This window comes from Misgurnus anguillicaudatus, chromosome 5 (genome assembly GCF_027580225.2).
Source record: "Misgurnus anguillicaudatus chromosome 5, ASM2758022v2, whole genome shotgun sequence".
In the NCBI taxonomy this organism is placed as follows: domain Eukaryota; kingdom Metazoa; phylum Chordata; class Actinopteri; order Cypriniformes; family Cobitidae; genus Misgurnus; species Misgurnus anguillicaudatus.
The window spans coordinates 10,748,227-10,766,713 of NC_073341.2; the positions used below are offsets into that span (position 1 = coordinate 10,748,227).

At 38.0% G+C, this 18,487-nt stretch overlaps 1 protein-coding gene across 1 annotated transcript in view; it reads right to left on the reverse strand.

The window, feature by feature from the left end:
- The window catches only part of bin3 (bridging integrator 3), a 74,259-nt gene that overhangs the window by 11,428 nt on the left and 44,344 nt on the right, over positions 1–18,487 (reverse strand). The window contains exons 7-8 of the mRNA XM_055168405.2: positions 6,025–6,166; positions 4,760–4,894 (exon numbers count right to left, since the gene is read on the reverse strand). Of these exons, the coding sequence (XP_055024380.1) occupies positions 4,760–4,894; positions 6,025–6,166 (277 nt within the window). The remainder of the gene's footprint in view (positions 1–4,759; positions 4,895–6,024; positions 6,167–18,487) is intronic.

Below are 18,487 nucleotides of genomic sequence, written 5' to 3' on the forward strand. Positions count from 1 at the left end.
GTGTTCGCTCATTTAATCCACAGCCTGTGCAAGTTGGTGGACACTTTTGCTGGGTCCTAAAGCTGCTTTTTGGCAAATTTGTTTTCAGTGTCTGTGTGGTGATCTACACCTGTGTGGACCTGATGGGAACTGACTTCATACATCACTCTGTCTCCAAACGCAGAATAAAGGCGTGTTACGTTCTGTGTATTACTCTGGGTTAATCACATTAAATCTGGATGGAAGGAGCAGCAAGACTTATGTTTTACTACAATGATAGACAGTAGGAGAGGACAGGAAAGTACAGGGTGGATGGAGGGGTACAGGATCAGGCAAAGGATCGAGCCATGATTCGAACTCGGGTCGCCGAAAGTGCATATGCACAATATGTCAAAGCACTGCCCACTACACCATCGGCTCCGAAACAGTGAGTGTATTTAAGAGTGTATAGGCTACATGTGTTTCTTCAACGTTTGTCCCTTTAAAGTCCCTGTAAAGTCTTTTGCGTTTTGTAAACACATTATACATGTTAGAAATGTATTGCTGAAACACACCAAAACGACTGTAAACTATTGGTTCTTTTCCATTGCATAGTACCCACGGTTTGGGTCAGGTCGGCTTACTTTTGGGTGCTTTTTCACTGGTTACAGTACATAGTACCCGATACTTTTTTAGCACCACCTCGGCTGGGGTTCCAAGCGAGCTGAGCTGATATTAAAACGTGAGGCAGAAACACTGTAGATCACTGATTGGTCTGAGAGAATTGTGACGAGCGTTATGCTAAACGCAAGATTAGCTTTACCTTCATGCTTGCGCGGGCTGGAGTAAACCTGTTGTCATCTGTGCTTTGTTTTAAGTTCCCAAACTATTTTTTAGCAATGAAAAATTAGCCTGGTCCAACCAGACTCTCGTACATTCATTTCATTTGTACAGAGAGTCTGGCCACGCTCCATTGCAAAACGTTACTTCCGTTAAGGAGGGTCCTCTGTTGAAGTTTAAAACTATTGGATCTGCCCAGAGTCACTCTGAATCTGCCATAACCAATCGCTAACGTTTTGTCGTGACGTATGTCATGCGCCCAAATCGGTCGAAAACAACAAGTCAGAATGATCAGACCAAAAGAAACTTAGCAAACATTGTTCTTGCTCCAGCTTTAACTTCTGTATATTCGGCAGTTTTGCAACAATGGACCGAATAGCTATTCTCACGTCTTTCTCCGCTGCCATTACTGAACTACAACTCAAACTGACGCACGACCTCAACGTCATCGTTCTTAGCCACCCCATCTGTTCGCTGATTGGACCTGCAGATTTTTGCAGGAGAAAATGAAACTCTACACAGCAGTCCCAGACATAGTACTGAAGCGAAATGAAAATTAAGCGGAAGCACGTAGGAGGGCGGAGTCAGGCTAATGCCATACCAGTTTTTCCAAACTTGCGGTTTGTGGCGGCACATTCGCAATGCTAACGTTGCATGCACGACATTTTGCAACTTAAATGAGGCTCAGCAGAGCACGTCGACTGACGCCACGGGTGTTTGTACAAAAACTTTCATCTAAGACAGAGGTAGTGATAAATGTGATATGCAAACAACTATTTGTGGTGGTCAATTTTGATTTTGTGGCGGATGAATAATAAATGAATGTATAGGGATGTTTAGCATTCCAATGACGCTCTCACTTGTATGATGTCACAGCAGCAGGCAGCGCAAATGTAACAACACGCCTATAATCCCTCCCACTCTGAAGTGGTACTCGATGAAAAAAGCTAACCAAGCCAAAGTGAAAAGAGCTGACACGACCTGACCCATGGGGAACTAGGCTATGGAAAAGCACCATATGTAGTACTGAAATGTAGAGTTAGATCGTTAAAAAAGTTTTTCAACATTTCTGTGTTCAGGATTATTTGGGCAGGGTTAAAAGGGCACACTTGAGCACGGCCCCATCCCTACCACAATCGCGAGCATCCATTCAGGTTGCAGCAGTTTTTGAAAGATGAGAGAGACGGACACACCCCCACCACTTGAGAGCAGAGAAAGATTTTGATAACTAATTTTATTTACTTGGCATTTTTCATCATTCAAATTTGGTTGGGTGGTTATAAACACATTTTACTGTGGTATCACAAACTCAGAACACATGTTTACAGGGCCTTTAAGGTTTCAGTTTTTTTACTAATTATAATTTTAATGAAAACTAAAATACCTTAATTCTTTTATAAAAATGTAATTAAAGCTGACTTGGAATGTTTCTGCCATGACTTCATATTTTTGTAACGTTTCTAATTTGCCTTTAACAGTATGAGTAGATTTTACTGTTTTTATGGTTGTCCCAGACTATAAAAAATAAAACAAAAATAAAATAAAATATAATATACTATATAATTAATCGAAATTTATCGAAATTAAGGTCACAACCTCGAACTTCGAATTAAAAATGGGATCGTCGTTGCTGCCACGCCCCCATGTCACATCCGGTTGGCTTGCCAAGTGGGGGAAAAAAACTCTCAGAGATGTATATTTTAAACACGAGGGATGTATTGCTACAACTCTACTACCTAATCTGACTTTGGACAGAGCGCAGCTCTCTGCATGTGCGCGAGAGTAGCGCCAAGATGCAGCAGGTTATATTTTAAACAGAAGGGATAGTTTGCCTTAGCTCGCATGAAACACATAAATTAAAGTAGTAATCCTTACGTATTTGTCCAGCTTTATGTTTAGACTTCAGACAGATGTGAGAGCGCGTGCACGTGAGATAGAGAGAAGCGCAGCTGCTTATGATGCCCTGGATTATATCAGATGCTAGGAGTCCAAGACAATAATAATAATAATAATAAATAATAAATAATAATGGCATAGCATTTTTTTGTCTTAAAAAAAAAGTAAAAATTGTCGGAGCCCTGTGGTTAGTGCGCACACATATAGCGCCAGTGCGCTCACGGCGACCCGAGTTCGATTTCCCGCTCTGTGGTCCTTTGCCGGTCCTGCTCCCCTATCTCCACCCAACCCTTTCATGTCAACTCTCTACTACACTATCCAAAAAGAAAAAGGCCCTAAAAGAATTTAAAATCGAGAATTGAATCGAATCCTAATCTTAGAATTGAAAATGTTATTGAATCGAGAATTTGGAGAATTGCGACACCCCTACTATATAAGAATGAAAATCCACCATACAAATGTTTAGTTTACTAATCTTTCAAGGGATAGTTCGGCCAAAAACGATATTAAACCCATGATTTACTCACCCCCAAGCTGTCCGAGTTGCATATGTCCATCGTTTTTCAGACAAACACATTTTCGGATATTTTAGAAAATATTTTAGATCTTTCTGTTCATTAAATGTAATGTTACGGGGTCCAGCAATAGTCCACGACCTTCAAGTCCAAAAAGTGCGTCCATCCTTCACAAATTAAATCCAAACGGCTCCAGGATGATAAACAAATGTCTTCTGTGGGTAATCCGTGCGGTGTTGTTGTAGAAATATCCATATTTAAAATGTTATTAACGTTATAAACTACCTTCCGGTAGCGCCGCCATTTTGGAGTGATGCGCATTCAGGATGAGAGCTTACGCAACGTACAGAGTTTCTCTGCTGCTGCTCTGTCCCCCGCCCTCCGAATTTGTCATACGTCACTAAGAAAAGTGCGTACACTACGCTGATCCTCTCTCCTGAGTCTAAGATGGCGGCGCTACCGGAAGGTAGTTTATAACGTTAATAACATTTTAAATATGGATATTTCTACAACAACACCGCACGGATTACCCACAGAAGACCTTTGTTTATCATCCTGGAGCAGTTTGGATTTAATTTGTGAAGGATGGACGCACTTTTTTGGACTTGAAGGTCGTGGACTATTGCTGGACCCCGTAACATAACATTTAATGAACAGAAAGATATAAAATATTTTCTAAAAAATCAAAAAATGTGTTTGTATGAAAAACGATGGACATATGCAACTCGGACAGCTTGGGGGTGAGTAAATCATGGGTTTAATATCGTTTTTGGCCGAACTATCCCTTTCAGTTCCCTCTAGCAGTGTTTCCCCTACCATTATATTAGCCCCCCCCCCACTGGCACCCCTAGCCCACTTTGAAGGTCAATTAAATTGTATTTTCTATATAGCGTCAATTCACGACAGAAGTCATTTAAAGCAACACTATGTAGTTTTTTTACCTTTAAATAATGTCTCTAAAATAATTTCAGTGATAGAACAACTTTTAACTGGACAAATTGTACTGTTGCTCCAACCTGAGCAGCCTCCTAGCTGCTACAAGCACACTCTGAAAGTGGCGGTGGAGGGTAGGAAACACAGCCCCGCCCCATCCCCCTGCCTGCAGAAGAGTGTCTGATACCAGGCACTGTTGCGCTTTTCAACCACATGGGGGAGCTGTAAGTCATTTTTACATGGAAACTACATAGTGTTGCTTTAAGGTTACCTTTCTTATAAAAAAGGTCTACCTCCATTACTACTGATTCCAATAGCATACACAACAAGCTGCTTTATCTTCAGCTTTTGCCTTGAAACTGTGTGTTACATCAGTAACACTGCATACTAGCGGCCTGCACATTGATGCTGACAACGATGCAGAAGTATAAATGCAAACTAAAGTGTAGCTTACGGCATAGATGCGTAGGTCCAACGCAGAAATATCAATCAGCCTTTAAAGAAAACATCTCTCATTTTAAAAGGGCTGGCCAAAACATCTGTTCTCCATGTTATCTTTTACTGATATGTTGGATTTCTGTTTGATTGTTAAATATTCATGTGTGTGGGCCGCTTACCTGAGCTCGTATCAATGCCTCAAAGCTGGGCTGAAAGTAGTCGATGCGACTGTTGTAGAATTTGGGCATCTCATCCAAAAGCTGCTTGTTCTTGGCTTCAAAGTCTTCCCTGACAGGCTTCAATTCTTCTCTGGCCTAAAACAGAAACCAACACACAAAAATAAAACCAGTCACTACTGCCTACTCTTGAATGACTTGCCAGTTATTAAAGCACACCGTCATGGTTTGTCATTAAAATAACAAAAGGAAAAAACATAAGGTCAGGGCATTTTAAGGATGTGGAGGTGGGGAAAAGAAATGTTTATGATACAATCAGCCGAGCACCACAGCGGAAGGGGAAATTGTATGCGAATTGTGACCTCTGGTAGGTGGTGACCCATTTTCTATATATGATACAGTACATTTGCAAATGTGATCGTGAGTGTGGGACAGGCCCGGCAAACACACCTTTGATCACTTCTTTTATCCTCTACGATGCTCCTTAGCCTTTTAGTGTATGTGTGTGCGTGGGCTGTGCATGCATGAAGTTTCCAGGGACCGATCGGTGTCTCCGTGTGTACATACAGTCCTTCACATGTCAACATACACACATGACCCAGAAGCACGCAACAAAAAAGCACAAACAATTATTGTTTGTTTGCATTTCCACACGCGAAACCCAATTATCCAGCAGCGTGTTGCGCTCAGCCTCTTGAAAAAGTGCTGCTGTGAGTCGAGAGGCTGTTTCTCCTGCGTGGGTGAGAGCACTCGCATGTATACATACGCTCTGAATACTTCTGCACCCATCCAACCCGGCTTCCTTCACTTGTTGCTGTGTGCTAAAAAAAACCCACCGCTAATGTATGAGAGTGGACAGATTATAATAAAGCCAAAGACTCTTGAGGTCTGACACGGGACCTGATGCGTTTTGTTTAGCTCCAGGCCTGTTAAATAAGGGAAATTAAATATTGCAGACTTTGTCTAGCGCAAATATTCATCCTGCATAACATAAGCACTCATTTGCATCCTTTATTGGAATAAGACAAAGTGACAAGCTTATCAAATATGCAATGCGTACTCGAAATGCGACCTCTGCATTAACCCATCCCAGTGAGTCGTGAACACGCACACCCTGAGCAGTGGGCAGCTATCCCAGCGCCCGGGAAGCAATTAGGGTAAGGTGTCTTGCTCAAGGACACCAATGAGCAGTGATTAAACAGTATAGAAGTATATAACGGAGGGACATGGGTGGATAATGAATGATAACAGTAGAAAGTTGGTTGTACCTGATGGAGTTTGACCATAACAGGCCCCGTCTTCTCTTTTTCTTCATATTTCTCCACTTTAGACTGGAGTCTCTTGTAGTCTTGAAGAGCTTGTTCCCTGCGTTTCACTGCCATGTTCAAACTTGGAAACACACTGCTGTACCTAAATTACATGCACACAAACACACAGCAAAGACAGTGTGAGAATTATCATGGCAAGCAACACCAAATGAGATAGGGGCCGTGTACACCAAAGCGTTTAAAAGCGCAGCTGAAAACGGCAGGCGGATGCCAACTTTGGGCGCTTGCCAGCGTTTCTTCAACTAGGCGCTGGTTGGTTGTTGTGATATTTGTCCCGCCCCTCATCCACTGTGATTGGACGGCCAGGTGAGAAGTGACATTGATAAGCGTTTCCCCCAAAGTTGAACATTTTTCAATTCTGGGCGTTCAGTGCGGAAAAAGCTGAAAAAAACCCACTAGCTGCTGCCTTTTTTTTAAAAACACAAGCCAGCAACAGGTGGAAAATGCCTTGGTGTAAATGCCGTCATAATTGTCAATGCTAATGTAAAGCTCACTGAATGGGCAACCTGCAATGTTATACATGTACAAGTCTTCATTTTATTCACCTTAACTTTACATCATATCATTTTAAACATATATGGGTCAATGACGTGATGTTAATAATTTTATGTGTCCGTATGGATCAATTAAATGTAAAAGGGTTGAAATTTTAAAACAAATTTGCAGATTACTTGTATACATTCTCTTTTTTCTAAAATTTCTGTTTTTTTATTTTGAAAGAAAATTTGGGGGATAATTGCAAAAATGTCAATGTGGTGTAACCAGTCTGTGTCAATTGGTGCAACTAGTTTTTTTTTATTAAAGGTGACATAGAATGATTGAACGGAGTATTTATCCTTGTTCTGTGATGTGACATGTAGACAAAAATTTTTTTGTTTGGGTCTGTAATGCCTTAGAAGCTTCCTAAAAACCTCTCTCAGATAGCTCTATTAGGGTGGGGGATTTTAAACAAGTGGTTTTGCACCAATTTGGCTCCCCCTACTGGCTTAACTTGCAATCTCATTACTAATTGGCTGACTTTGCTGCCACTCAAAAAATGTAGCCAATTATTTTAAAGTGGAAGGACAGTTAGATGCCTGTGATGTCATAAGCATCAGTTTTTCAGATTGGGCTGTTTTCTGGCTGACATTTCTAAAAGAGGAATTTCTATGAGACTGAGATGTTTAGCATGTTTAGCACTTTTTGTATGTTTGTGAATGTGGGTAGACTACCATTATTCAACAAAGACAAGGTAAAAATTCTCTGTCCCCTTTAAAATATAAATATATTCATAAAAAGTATAAAAAATATAATATAAATATTAAAATATAATGATCTAGTTAAGTGTAATATAATTTTTTTACATAAATGTTTACATAATTTGTCAAAGATTATTTAGAAAACGACTGTTTTCAGCATATGTCAGGACAAATATTACAAAAACACATAAAAATTTACATTTAGAAATAACTAATACAATTATATTTTATTTTTTTTGTTTTTTGGATGATTACGCTTACATGCCATCCAGGTGGATAAAATATTTCATATTTCTCATTCTTTGGCACAATTGGCGGTTACACCATTTGACATTGTCACGTCCATTCAGTCTTAACTTTCATAAAAATGGTGCAAATGTAATTTCTTATTGCATAGAATTAACATAAATACACAATGTGCATTAAAATAACCTGATGCATGCTTATAAAACAAGTTTTTTTTATTAATTTCTCATCTTGCCAAAGCGTTTTTGTCACTGACCCATGTATCAAGACAACTATTCACTTCTGTATTTATATAATTTTTTTTACCTTTGATGAGATCAAATTAGCAAGGCAAACCAAGGATTTGTCTTTAAGAAACCCCAGAAAATATTGCACGAATGTATAATAATGTCATGAGAAGGTTCATGTAGCGCTCGCCCATTTTATCAGGATCACTTAATTACAGACGCACAAATGGCACTGAGGCATTTTGCAGAGTTTTTTATTGTTTCTATTCCAAATGAAAATATAATCTCTGGGTGAGAAGCCTGGTCTCAGGAAACTAAAAATAGGAAAACTCTAAACTGTAACTAAGCAACAGAGTCGGTCGCTTCGGTTCGAGGCCTGACTGCGTTTCGACTTCGCATTGCCCGAGAGCATTGAGAACACAATACAAACATGCGTTTTGTTCTTTGTGACTACTGGAAAAAAAGAGATGCTGTTTACTTTGTAAACGCTGCGATGTTCAGAGTTGGAGGTCAGTTTTAGAGCCAAGGAGCTACAAGTGTTTGTTCTTGTGAAGTATTTTGGGGGTATGTGTAGAGAATCTCAGATGTATCTGCTGTAAGTTTCTGCAGTCGAAGTGATGCATGAAAAATATGACTAGGAATAAGTAGATGTGCCTGCTGTTTAACTGAAATGGGCAATGCAATGCATGTATTGGTAACTTTAATTGAGGGTGTTAATTACTGAGCTTAAATAAACTGATAATTAAATTATTGCTCACATTAGCCAGATGCTTCAAGACAGTAATTATGAAAACACCACATCTACAGCATATCTAAACTCATTGTTTAAGGTGATGCCTTTGCGACTTTATAAATAAAGGAATCTAAAATAGATTAACAACAGTAAGCAGCACAATGGAAAGACTTTTTACGCAGCACATTGATTTCAGAAAAACACAAACACGTCCTGGAATTGATCCTGGGATCGCTCCAAGGATGGGAAACTAACATTGCCGTAACTGCGTGAACAAAAGTCTGGAGTGGCTTTTCACTTTACATTCTGTTTGTTTAGTAAAGACGCAAAAGGTGAAAACCTTTTTCATTCCACTGTGTACTTCCCATTGCTTTTCTATGTAAAACATGCGCTATAGATGGACATGTTTGACCGTTACATGTTTAAAAAATGCTGAAGTTTACAAATGTTAATAATAAACGACAAGTAATTTTACGTTTTGCATTTCTTCCCCCTAATGCTGCGTACACACCAGAAGCGAATTTCAAGTAAATTGCATACAAAGTGAATGCAATGAAGCGAACAGATGTGAATTCACACGATGCGAATGACGCAAATTTGGTGGCGCGATTACTGCGAACATGCGCTAATTGCCTAAAACGCATCTCCCACGCAAGTTGAAAATATTTATCTCCAGTGGAAAATTTGCATAACGCAAAGTTAAATTATGAGTAATCTGGACCTAGGAATGCGATGTTTAACTTTCTGTGTGCACTCCGAACCGTGAGATAAAACAAAAGGTCCGTACCGAAACATGACTTTTAATATACAGATTTAATTAAATAGTTAAAATGGAAACTGGTTAGGCAAAACTAACATTAGCACTGTAACAGCTTAATACAATTAAACAGTTTTAATGACATTTGCTGGAATGAAACGTAACTTATTTGGATTAGAAAAAAACAGGCAATTCATGCAAAATAAAACCTAGGGATGTAACGATTAAATCACGTGTCCCAGGATGTGCCAGGATTTCACCTTAATTCATTAAAATTCATTCATTAAGAAAACGCGTATTTTCATGATTAATCGTTACAGCCCTAATAAAACCTAAACAAAGAAAGGAATTAAAATGGGCCAACCCTGATTTCATGCAGACCAATAAATAATAATGTTGGACTAGTAATCAAACTGATTAAACTTATAAGGGTGTTGTAAATAGTGGTTGAAAAAGGTTGAAACACTAGAAATGTGATCAATAAACTTTAGTGTAAGTCAAAGACTTTGATTTAACCTAAATTCAAAGTAGTAAATTAAGGTTTTCTTCATTCATCCATTCATAGTATAAGTGAAGAAAGTGATGAGCTACAGAAGGTGAAAGTGGAGGAAAGTTAAAGAAAAGAAAGCAGATCTCTCTGTTAAGACAAGCCCTAAATTGTTTCCCACAGGAAGTAGCAAAGGGAGCGGCCCAATATCGCTCTGGCTACGTCATAGGACCCAGCCCCGCAACCCACGCTCTCTCTCTATTTATAAAACACCACCTTGGTTCAATGACTCTCTCATATCTCTCTTCTTCTTGGCACGAATATGAAGTGTGACAACTGACTTATATAACACATAATACTAAAACGCTTTTATTAACTCCAATTGTGACATAATTTAATCCTTCATTACTAGAGCCTTTTTCATATCAACAATACAGAAACTATTTCTTTCTTCAGCTTCTGAACACCTTTCCAAAATTGGAGATGACACTAAAAGTTCATAAAGATGCTAACATAGCATTCTGTTTTGCTCCTGTGATTAAAAGATAAATCATACATCATGAAAAACTGACATTGGCACATGACTTCAAAATTACGTTGTCAACCCGCGATCACATGACTCTTTTTAAAAGCACAATGGAGGATGACGGCTCTACTTTTTGGAGTAATGCTTAAGTTTTATGTCTTGTTACGTAAAATAAAGCTGTATAATCTTGTATTTAAATATTGTATAATAATTAAGTGGGTGTCCATTGCATGTTTTACTTTCTCTTGTAACTTTCTCTCGAAGTTGTTTTGGGTCAGTAGTATAAGTATTTAATATAAACGCAGATATCAGAACGCTTTTTAAAAGATAATGTAAGCGGGTTGTAAAAAGTAAAACAAATTGACTATAGTCAACAAATCGGAATTGAGCATCAAGATCTGAAGTGTAAATCCAGCCCATGATGCATTTTCTTTCAGATAAAAGAACATTTGGGACATTTCTGGGCAGCAACCTTTGGCTGCTGGGTCTGTAGCCTCCAGCCAATACACATGCACAGGTGAAGACAGCAACCAGACACCAGCTATAAAAATGACTTTGATTATATATAGAAAAATATGTGTTTCGTTAAGAAATAGGACTGGCAGCAGACTGACAGCTGGAGGGGGTGGAGTTAAGGAACGCTCCCGCCCAAGCCGTCTAGCTGACGTCATCAGAATGATCACGAAAGTAGATTTTTAGATTTTTATTCAAAATATGAGGGTACATGAATAAAAAAACGAATAACGCACATAAATTGTTTATAATAAACAATGCAATAGTAAATAAAAAAAATAAGAATTGTTTATTTTAATTTCATTGGGACTTTCATTTACTTTTTAATTTCAAGGTTACAACAGCACTAACAATGTAGTAATTTCATTTTTGGAGAAACAGAGATAGTGGTTGTTCTGTAAAGTTGTACATTTATGTTTGTAACTTTAAAGCTACTTCATGCAAGAAGAGCAGCCAAGTTGAAATGCTTAATCGAAGCCAATTTGGGATGTTGGCATTGACATTGTATTGCTTTTATTTATGCTTACAAGATGTTCTTTGGGAGATTCTCAAATCATGCCCATTTTGCCAAATGCGTCTTAATGAAACACGCAGTCACGAGACAATGAACCGGTTTCCATATTGATCGGTTAAAATGTATTGATCACTGAATACGCTTCTATATAAATTGTTTTCTCTCACAAAAATATTGCTTCACTTCAAAAAGTCATATATTAACTCACCAGAGTCTTATGGATTACTTTATCTGGTGATGGATGGGCTTTAAACATGCAGTCACTATTATACCATTACAAAGCTAGGAAGAGCCAGGATATTATTTAGTATAACTCTAAATGTGTTCGGCTGAAGAAAGGAAGTCATATACACCTGGAATTACGGTGAGTTAATTGTCTGGTAATTTTCTTTTTTGCCTGAACTATTACTTTAACGTCTTGCAAGTGCTATTTAGATGTTTTACTAACACACCAAATCACAAGTGCAGAAATACACAAACCATTCACACCTATTTTAAAAATATCAATTTCTATATGTAACTCCAATGATAACATTTTAGTCTGCAATTGATCTATAAGATGAACGGGTCAGTCTGACTAGAGGACGGCCCGTCTGACTCGGCACAACCCAAACAGACAGTCACTTTTTTGATGTTTCACTAAACGTCCACAGGGCTGCATACACTCGCACTCCACCTCGCTGTATAATTTAACACCCGTCTGGTCTGGCTGCAGGCGTGGAGGCCGCTTGACAGACAAAAATGACAGAAATAACAGCTGGACAGATTCGCAGTCACACACGAGCCAAACCAGAGTCTGGACAGGGTGACCGCCGCAGCCACCTCGTGCCGCTGTCAGCGGGGCAGCGTGACGGTACTTCATTTTAGGAGTTCAACCGGTTGACTCTGCCGTAGGGTGTAATCTGCATGCATTGTGCTGCATCATGCCTGAGAACTCTTATTATAACAAATCTTTGACTCAGCCCTGCGTCTATTTATATTTTCAAACAAAACACAGAAAACACTGCATCTTTTGCATTAGACACTGTATTTTTACAGTTTCGAAAAAATGCAAGTGGTACTTGCCCATGCAAAACATGCGGTCATGATACTAGGGCGTTTTGGGTTGTCGCAATGCAACTCCTAAAGCCGAAGGTATACAAGGGCGGGCCGTCCGCATGCTGTCATTTTCCTCATCAGGAGGGTCCCCGGTCAGACCAGCGAGTTGTCCTACACCCGACGCAAAGCAGCACTTCTCGCCCCGTATGTGACCTCCAAGCATTTCAAACGCATGCACAGACACACACATGCATGCAGTTCCAAAAAACATCAAGAGGTGTGCGTGTATGCGTGTGTTTGTCTTGATGGGCAGTACTGCGCAGACTGGATGCAGAGCTGGTGGTTTGTCTGACTGCGATTAACTGCGTTAAATTATTTTAACGCGTTAATGATTATTAGTTAATCGCATGCGTTAACGTGTTAACGCTGACAAGTCCTCATTTATTTATAACCCAACATGTGTTCTGTTCAATATTTACCCAGCATTGGGTTAAAAATAACCCAGCAGAATTTAGAGTTACCATGCAAACAGTCGTAGTTCATAAAGTTTGTAATATAAATGTTTCCTTACAAAATCGCTTCACATCAGAAGACATTTAATAACTGCATGGATTAAATTCTTGATGAATGGATGCACTTTTGAAATGTTAAAAATGGGGCACTATCCAATGCCATTATAAAGCTGCATAGCTTTTATATATTTCAGCTGTGTTTGACTGAAAGAAAAAAGTAATATACACTAAAATATGGCCTATTTGTAATTTTAGGGTGAACTACTCCTTTAAGTGCCAACGTAAAGTTAACATTAGCAAGTTGCAACATTACCAGCTTCTCAAAAAAAAAAAAAAAAATCTGTGTTTTTGTCAACAAAGGCTTCAGTCAACCGCATCTAAACAGCCACCCCCTAATGCATATCTCCCAGCAGATATAATGGAGTGCTACTCACTCAATTCAAAACCGTTGCTGACTTCTGTTATTGAAGACAAAATACACACACTCACCTGGTTCAGAAATGAGTTATCACATTAAGATATCCGACAGATGTCTGAAGCCATTAAAGTTTAAAAAACAGCCTTTCAGACAGATCACATTATAAATACTTTCATCCTATGAACACTGGGAGAACAACGAGACAGAAACGAGAAATGTTGAGCTATTCATGCACTAATGGAATCTTGTCTTTTATGGTATCTTGGCTTATTTCTGATTAATTGGGTTTTAGTTCAGATGAAAACAAAGACGGTATGTTTTAAGGATTGAAGACATAGTGATGGTTAAAAGAACTTTGTTAAAAGCCAAGTAAGAAATTTCCTGCATTTGTGTATTTGTCAATCTCACTAAGAAATGTCTGAGGGAATATTTTATCCCATAATTGAAAGAAAAAATATTTTGCTTAAAAATAATGCAGATTTTTTTAAACCTTTAAGGTTTTTAATTAAGCAAAATTTCCTAAATCTAATTGCATACATGAATTTTTTTTCGCTTTATGTTTTTGTAATACATCTTTATTAAAAGCAGCATAAATTTTGTTTTAGACAATGAATGATATGGAGTACAAATAATGTTAATGTGACCTAGCATGTAAACCCCAGCTAGACTTTCTAAATAAAATCATCCTTCATAATGTAAATAACATTGTGTCAAAATATAACCTTGATATCTTTAATATTGACTGATTAAAATCACGTCAAATAACGAAATAAGAAAAGTTTTTATATAATTACGGCAATGTACAAAATATCTTGATATAATATATAGGGATGCTCCAATCATGATTTTTACAGCCGATACCAAGTACAGATTTCTTGCGGTCAAAATACAGATGTTGCCTTTGTTATATCATTTAATCAGCTATAATATTGTTTTTTAACAGAGTCCAATAAATGAGCACATTCAATATTTATTCCACAAAGAGCAATTTAATATACCAATGAGAAGGCTTATGCCTGTTAAAAGTAGGCATGGGCCGGTTTCTAGGTATGCCAAGGTTTTAAACAGTCAAGGTTTCAAAACCACTAAAATGTTCTGTGATACCGTGAGCTGTGTTTATACAAAATTGATTAAATCATTAAATTCATGTTATTGATTTGATGTTTACATTTAATATACATTACGAAAATATTATATATTTTTTGACAGCATATTATAATTTAAAGGCTTTATTTTTACCTGGCATTTGAAATAACACACTTTAGTTTCGCAATGACAATACCGCAACACCGTGAAACCGTAGTATTTTTGTTAAAGGTTATCATACCGCCAGAATCTTATACCGGCCTATGCCTAGTTAAAAGTAATGAAAATAAAACACTGTACAGTCTTCAGTGTATGAATTAAATATAGATACATTCTTATAAAGTAAAACAGTTCTTTAGTCATAAGCAGTGATTTTATCTTTAATATTATTGACAAATAAATTAGGTTACGGTAGCGAGAGAGAACTTTGCACTGTCGCACTGAATAACAGGCTGTGTCTGTGTGTGCGTCGCAGGTGCACATTGCAGACAAGCTGCAAGGTAAAATAAAAGGTTAAACAGTCAAAACCTTAAAAAAACATGCAAATAATAAACTTTCGGCATGAAGATGAAATGTCAGCGATAGATGTCGTGAACATGGTGTTTGATGGGGATGTGAAGACGCGTTTGAAAGATCGGTTCATGACATTGGCAAATTTAGAACCGATCGAGTCATTTAAAGCGATGATCGGCCGATACTGATCTAAGGTTGGAGCATCCCTAATAACATTCAAATGATTTGTGGCATAAAACATCAATCATTTTGACCCATCCTATGTATCTTTTTTCTACCCATGCGATTTACGACTTGTTTTGTGGTCCAGGGTCACATATATGGTCCGAGGTGTGCGTTTGAGTAGAGGCGGAGACTGATTTGCATATTCATAGATAGAATATACTAAATAAGGTAATTACATTTAAGCAGTTTTAACGCATGTAGAAATTATAGTCACAGGAAAACTTTTACATATGCTATTATAATTAGGGCTGGGAATTGTTAGGAATTTCACAATTCGATTTGATTTCGATTCTTGATGCTTCGATTCGATTTAATTCTATTCAATATTGATTATTTGCTTCAGTATCGATTCGGTAATAAGTAAATACACAAGCAATTAAATACCTGTGTATATGAAGAGTTTGGTTCCAAAACGTGATAAACACCATTTTTAAAAAATGTGTTACTACCAAAATTTGTATTGTATCAGGTCAGTATTTAAAAGTAAATTCTTAATTTTACGCAAAATTCAATATCCGCCGTGTTATTCTGTCATCTTCTCTCCCTTTTTTCCCAAAACGCAATAAACGCCAATTCTCCTTTTCTGCAGAATGCAATAAATCCACTCAACAAATCACAGCGCACCATTCACGCAATGTAAACAAACAATGGCAGCGCGTTGAGTACACGGAATCCTAGTTTTCCTCATCTACTTTGTACTTCGTGATCAACAAACAAACAAAAACAAAATAATACTTTAATGGCATTGATAAACCTGTGATGGTTTTCTGTGACGGGAAAGAAATGCCATCAACATCTAATAATTTACGCGAGAGGCACTCAGGAGAACATCACTTGTTCTCCTGACAGCATCAAGCTTCTCTCATGCTAACACATTGACCCCAGAGGATCGTATGAAAAACTTTCCATTATTTTACTTAAAGTCAACGAAAATCGAGCAGGACCAAAACATTTTACAGCTGATCGCTATGAAAAAGCGATGACGACACAATGTTCCAAGTATAACCGCAGCAATGTTTTGATTAATGCCATTAATGTTACTTTTTTATTCAGTGTATACCACTAGTCAACTAAATGAATATAACATGACAAAGATGAATGCACATTATATATTGATTCAATAGATTTATAGCATTTTGAAAAAAAAGAATCCGTTTTTATAATAAATCTTTGAAAATCAAGTTATGGATTTGAATTTTTTATGTTTTTATAACCTAAAGATGCTATGTGAAAGTTTGTAACCGAAATAGTGGTTTTCATCTTGTCACTCTTTGGTATGGAAAACATGTTTTTACTGAAATTTGTCAAAATTGATTTATTGCGTTTTGGAACCAAACTCTTCATACGTTTACAGGATTTTGAAAGACTGTGGCGGTGATGACGTCACACGCCGATTAGCATATATGTGATGCCATTGCGTCGTGTTTTAATCTTTGATCTATCACATTATACTTCATTTTAACACAACTGAATGCTATTTTTACATATTATCTGGTCTTTGGTCTATAAAAATAGTGACCAAACACAACCCAGTAACGACCCCCTTTAATCCAATCAGCTCTTTCTTCTACTGCTGCTAAAAACGGGACATCGTCTGACAAAATCATCATACATTTACATTGAGGCTGTACTGATGTTTGCTCTTCTCATCAGTGTTGTTGCTTGCACACAGACTCACAACAAGAGAACGGGTATGTGTGGGAAACACTACTGCTAACCTTTCGTTAAGTCATGATGAACTCGACCATCCGTCTTTTCTGTCAGTAACATCCATTACTGTTGGCGTTTACGCGAAAAAGAAATCACACAGAGTTAAAATACTTTCACTGTATTTTATGCGCGAGATGCGGCACGCAACATGAGAGAGGGGAGGGGTAGGGAGGGAGGCGGACTGAGTGCTCGCTACAATGAACTAAGGCGTTTTAAATAGTAAAATAAAAATGGGAATCATGCTGTTTTGGTAAAGGGCGTCTTGTACACCCCTGAACACTCTCATTAGAGTGTTGACCACAGCGCCGCCACTGGCCGGTGGGCTGAATCGATTCATAGGATTTGTTGAATCGATATTGAATTGAGAAACAAATAATTGCAATGCATTAATGAATCAATATTTTTACCCAGCAGTAATTTTAATGCTAAACGATTAGTTTTAAGTGATAAAATTATCGAATACAGGAAGACTTTAATTATCATAAAAACAATATAATAACGCAAGAGAAATGGTGATAAAACCTTCCTTAATAATTTCATGTAAAAAAAGTACATTTTGGAAGAAAAAGTTTCATTCATATAGAGTATATGACCTGAATAGTCTTCATTCCAATCAGTGCTGTTACAACAGCAAGCTAACATGTTGAATAGTTTGTATAAGAGAAATGGTCAATCAATGGTTTTTGTGTACTGCGCTTTTTAATGTCTCTCTTGTGCTTACATTGTGTGTGTGTGTGTGTGTGTGTGTGTGTGTTTCTGGGCCTGAGGCCACAGTAAGAGCCTACACACACGTCCGTCACACACCCACCACCCAACGGAAATGAGAACCATTCCATCCTGCCACCAAACACACACACACACACACACACACACACACACACACACACACACACACACACACACACACACACACACACACACACACACACAATGTATGGCTTCACCAGAGTGCCATGAGACCAAAACCTCTTTGTGGTAAAGCATACAGTAGTGAAACCAAATATATTTATTTCTTATATAAGTGACGACAGATCAGCAAACCTTCAGAAAATAAAGTATTTGCAGTGAGAACTCCACTAAAAAAAACCATATGCACACACAAAAAAACAACACACACATAGAGAGGCGTTTTTTAGGAGTGTCTGCACCCACTCCTCTTCCCAGTCACTTGTTAAGGACACTGCTTCCTGTTCCGGCTCCTCCCACGAGGGGACAGAGGCATGGAATAGCACTCATGGGGGCGAGAGAGGAGTGGAGGGGCGGACAGCCAAATAAACTTTCCTCCAGACGCACTCATTCATTCAGGACAGACCTGCAGCCGTCAGATCATTTCTCATATAAACGCTCTTTGATTTTAATGTGCGCAGCTGAAAGGAAGTCTGCTGAACTAAATGAGAGTTGTTAACACACCTTCTCAATATTAATTAATTGCAGCGGCCTGGCTGCCTTTTTTATGCAATAAACATCAGTTAATTTAGTCAAGTTGAAACTGAATAGTACAGATTTTTTTCCTGCCGAGCACACGCAGATTGATTCCAGGTGTTTAAAGACAATAACGAGACTCCAGCCAGCATTCATAACTAACTTAAGACACATAATAATTTCAATGCAACATTGATTCAAAAGGCATAATTACTTCCACTCCAGGTCAAATCAGCAG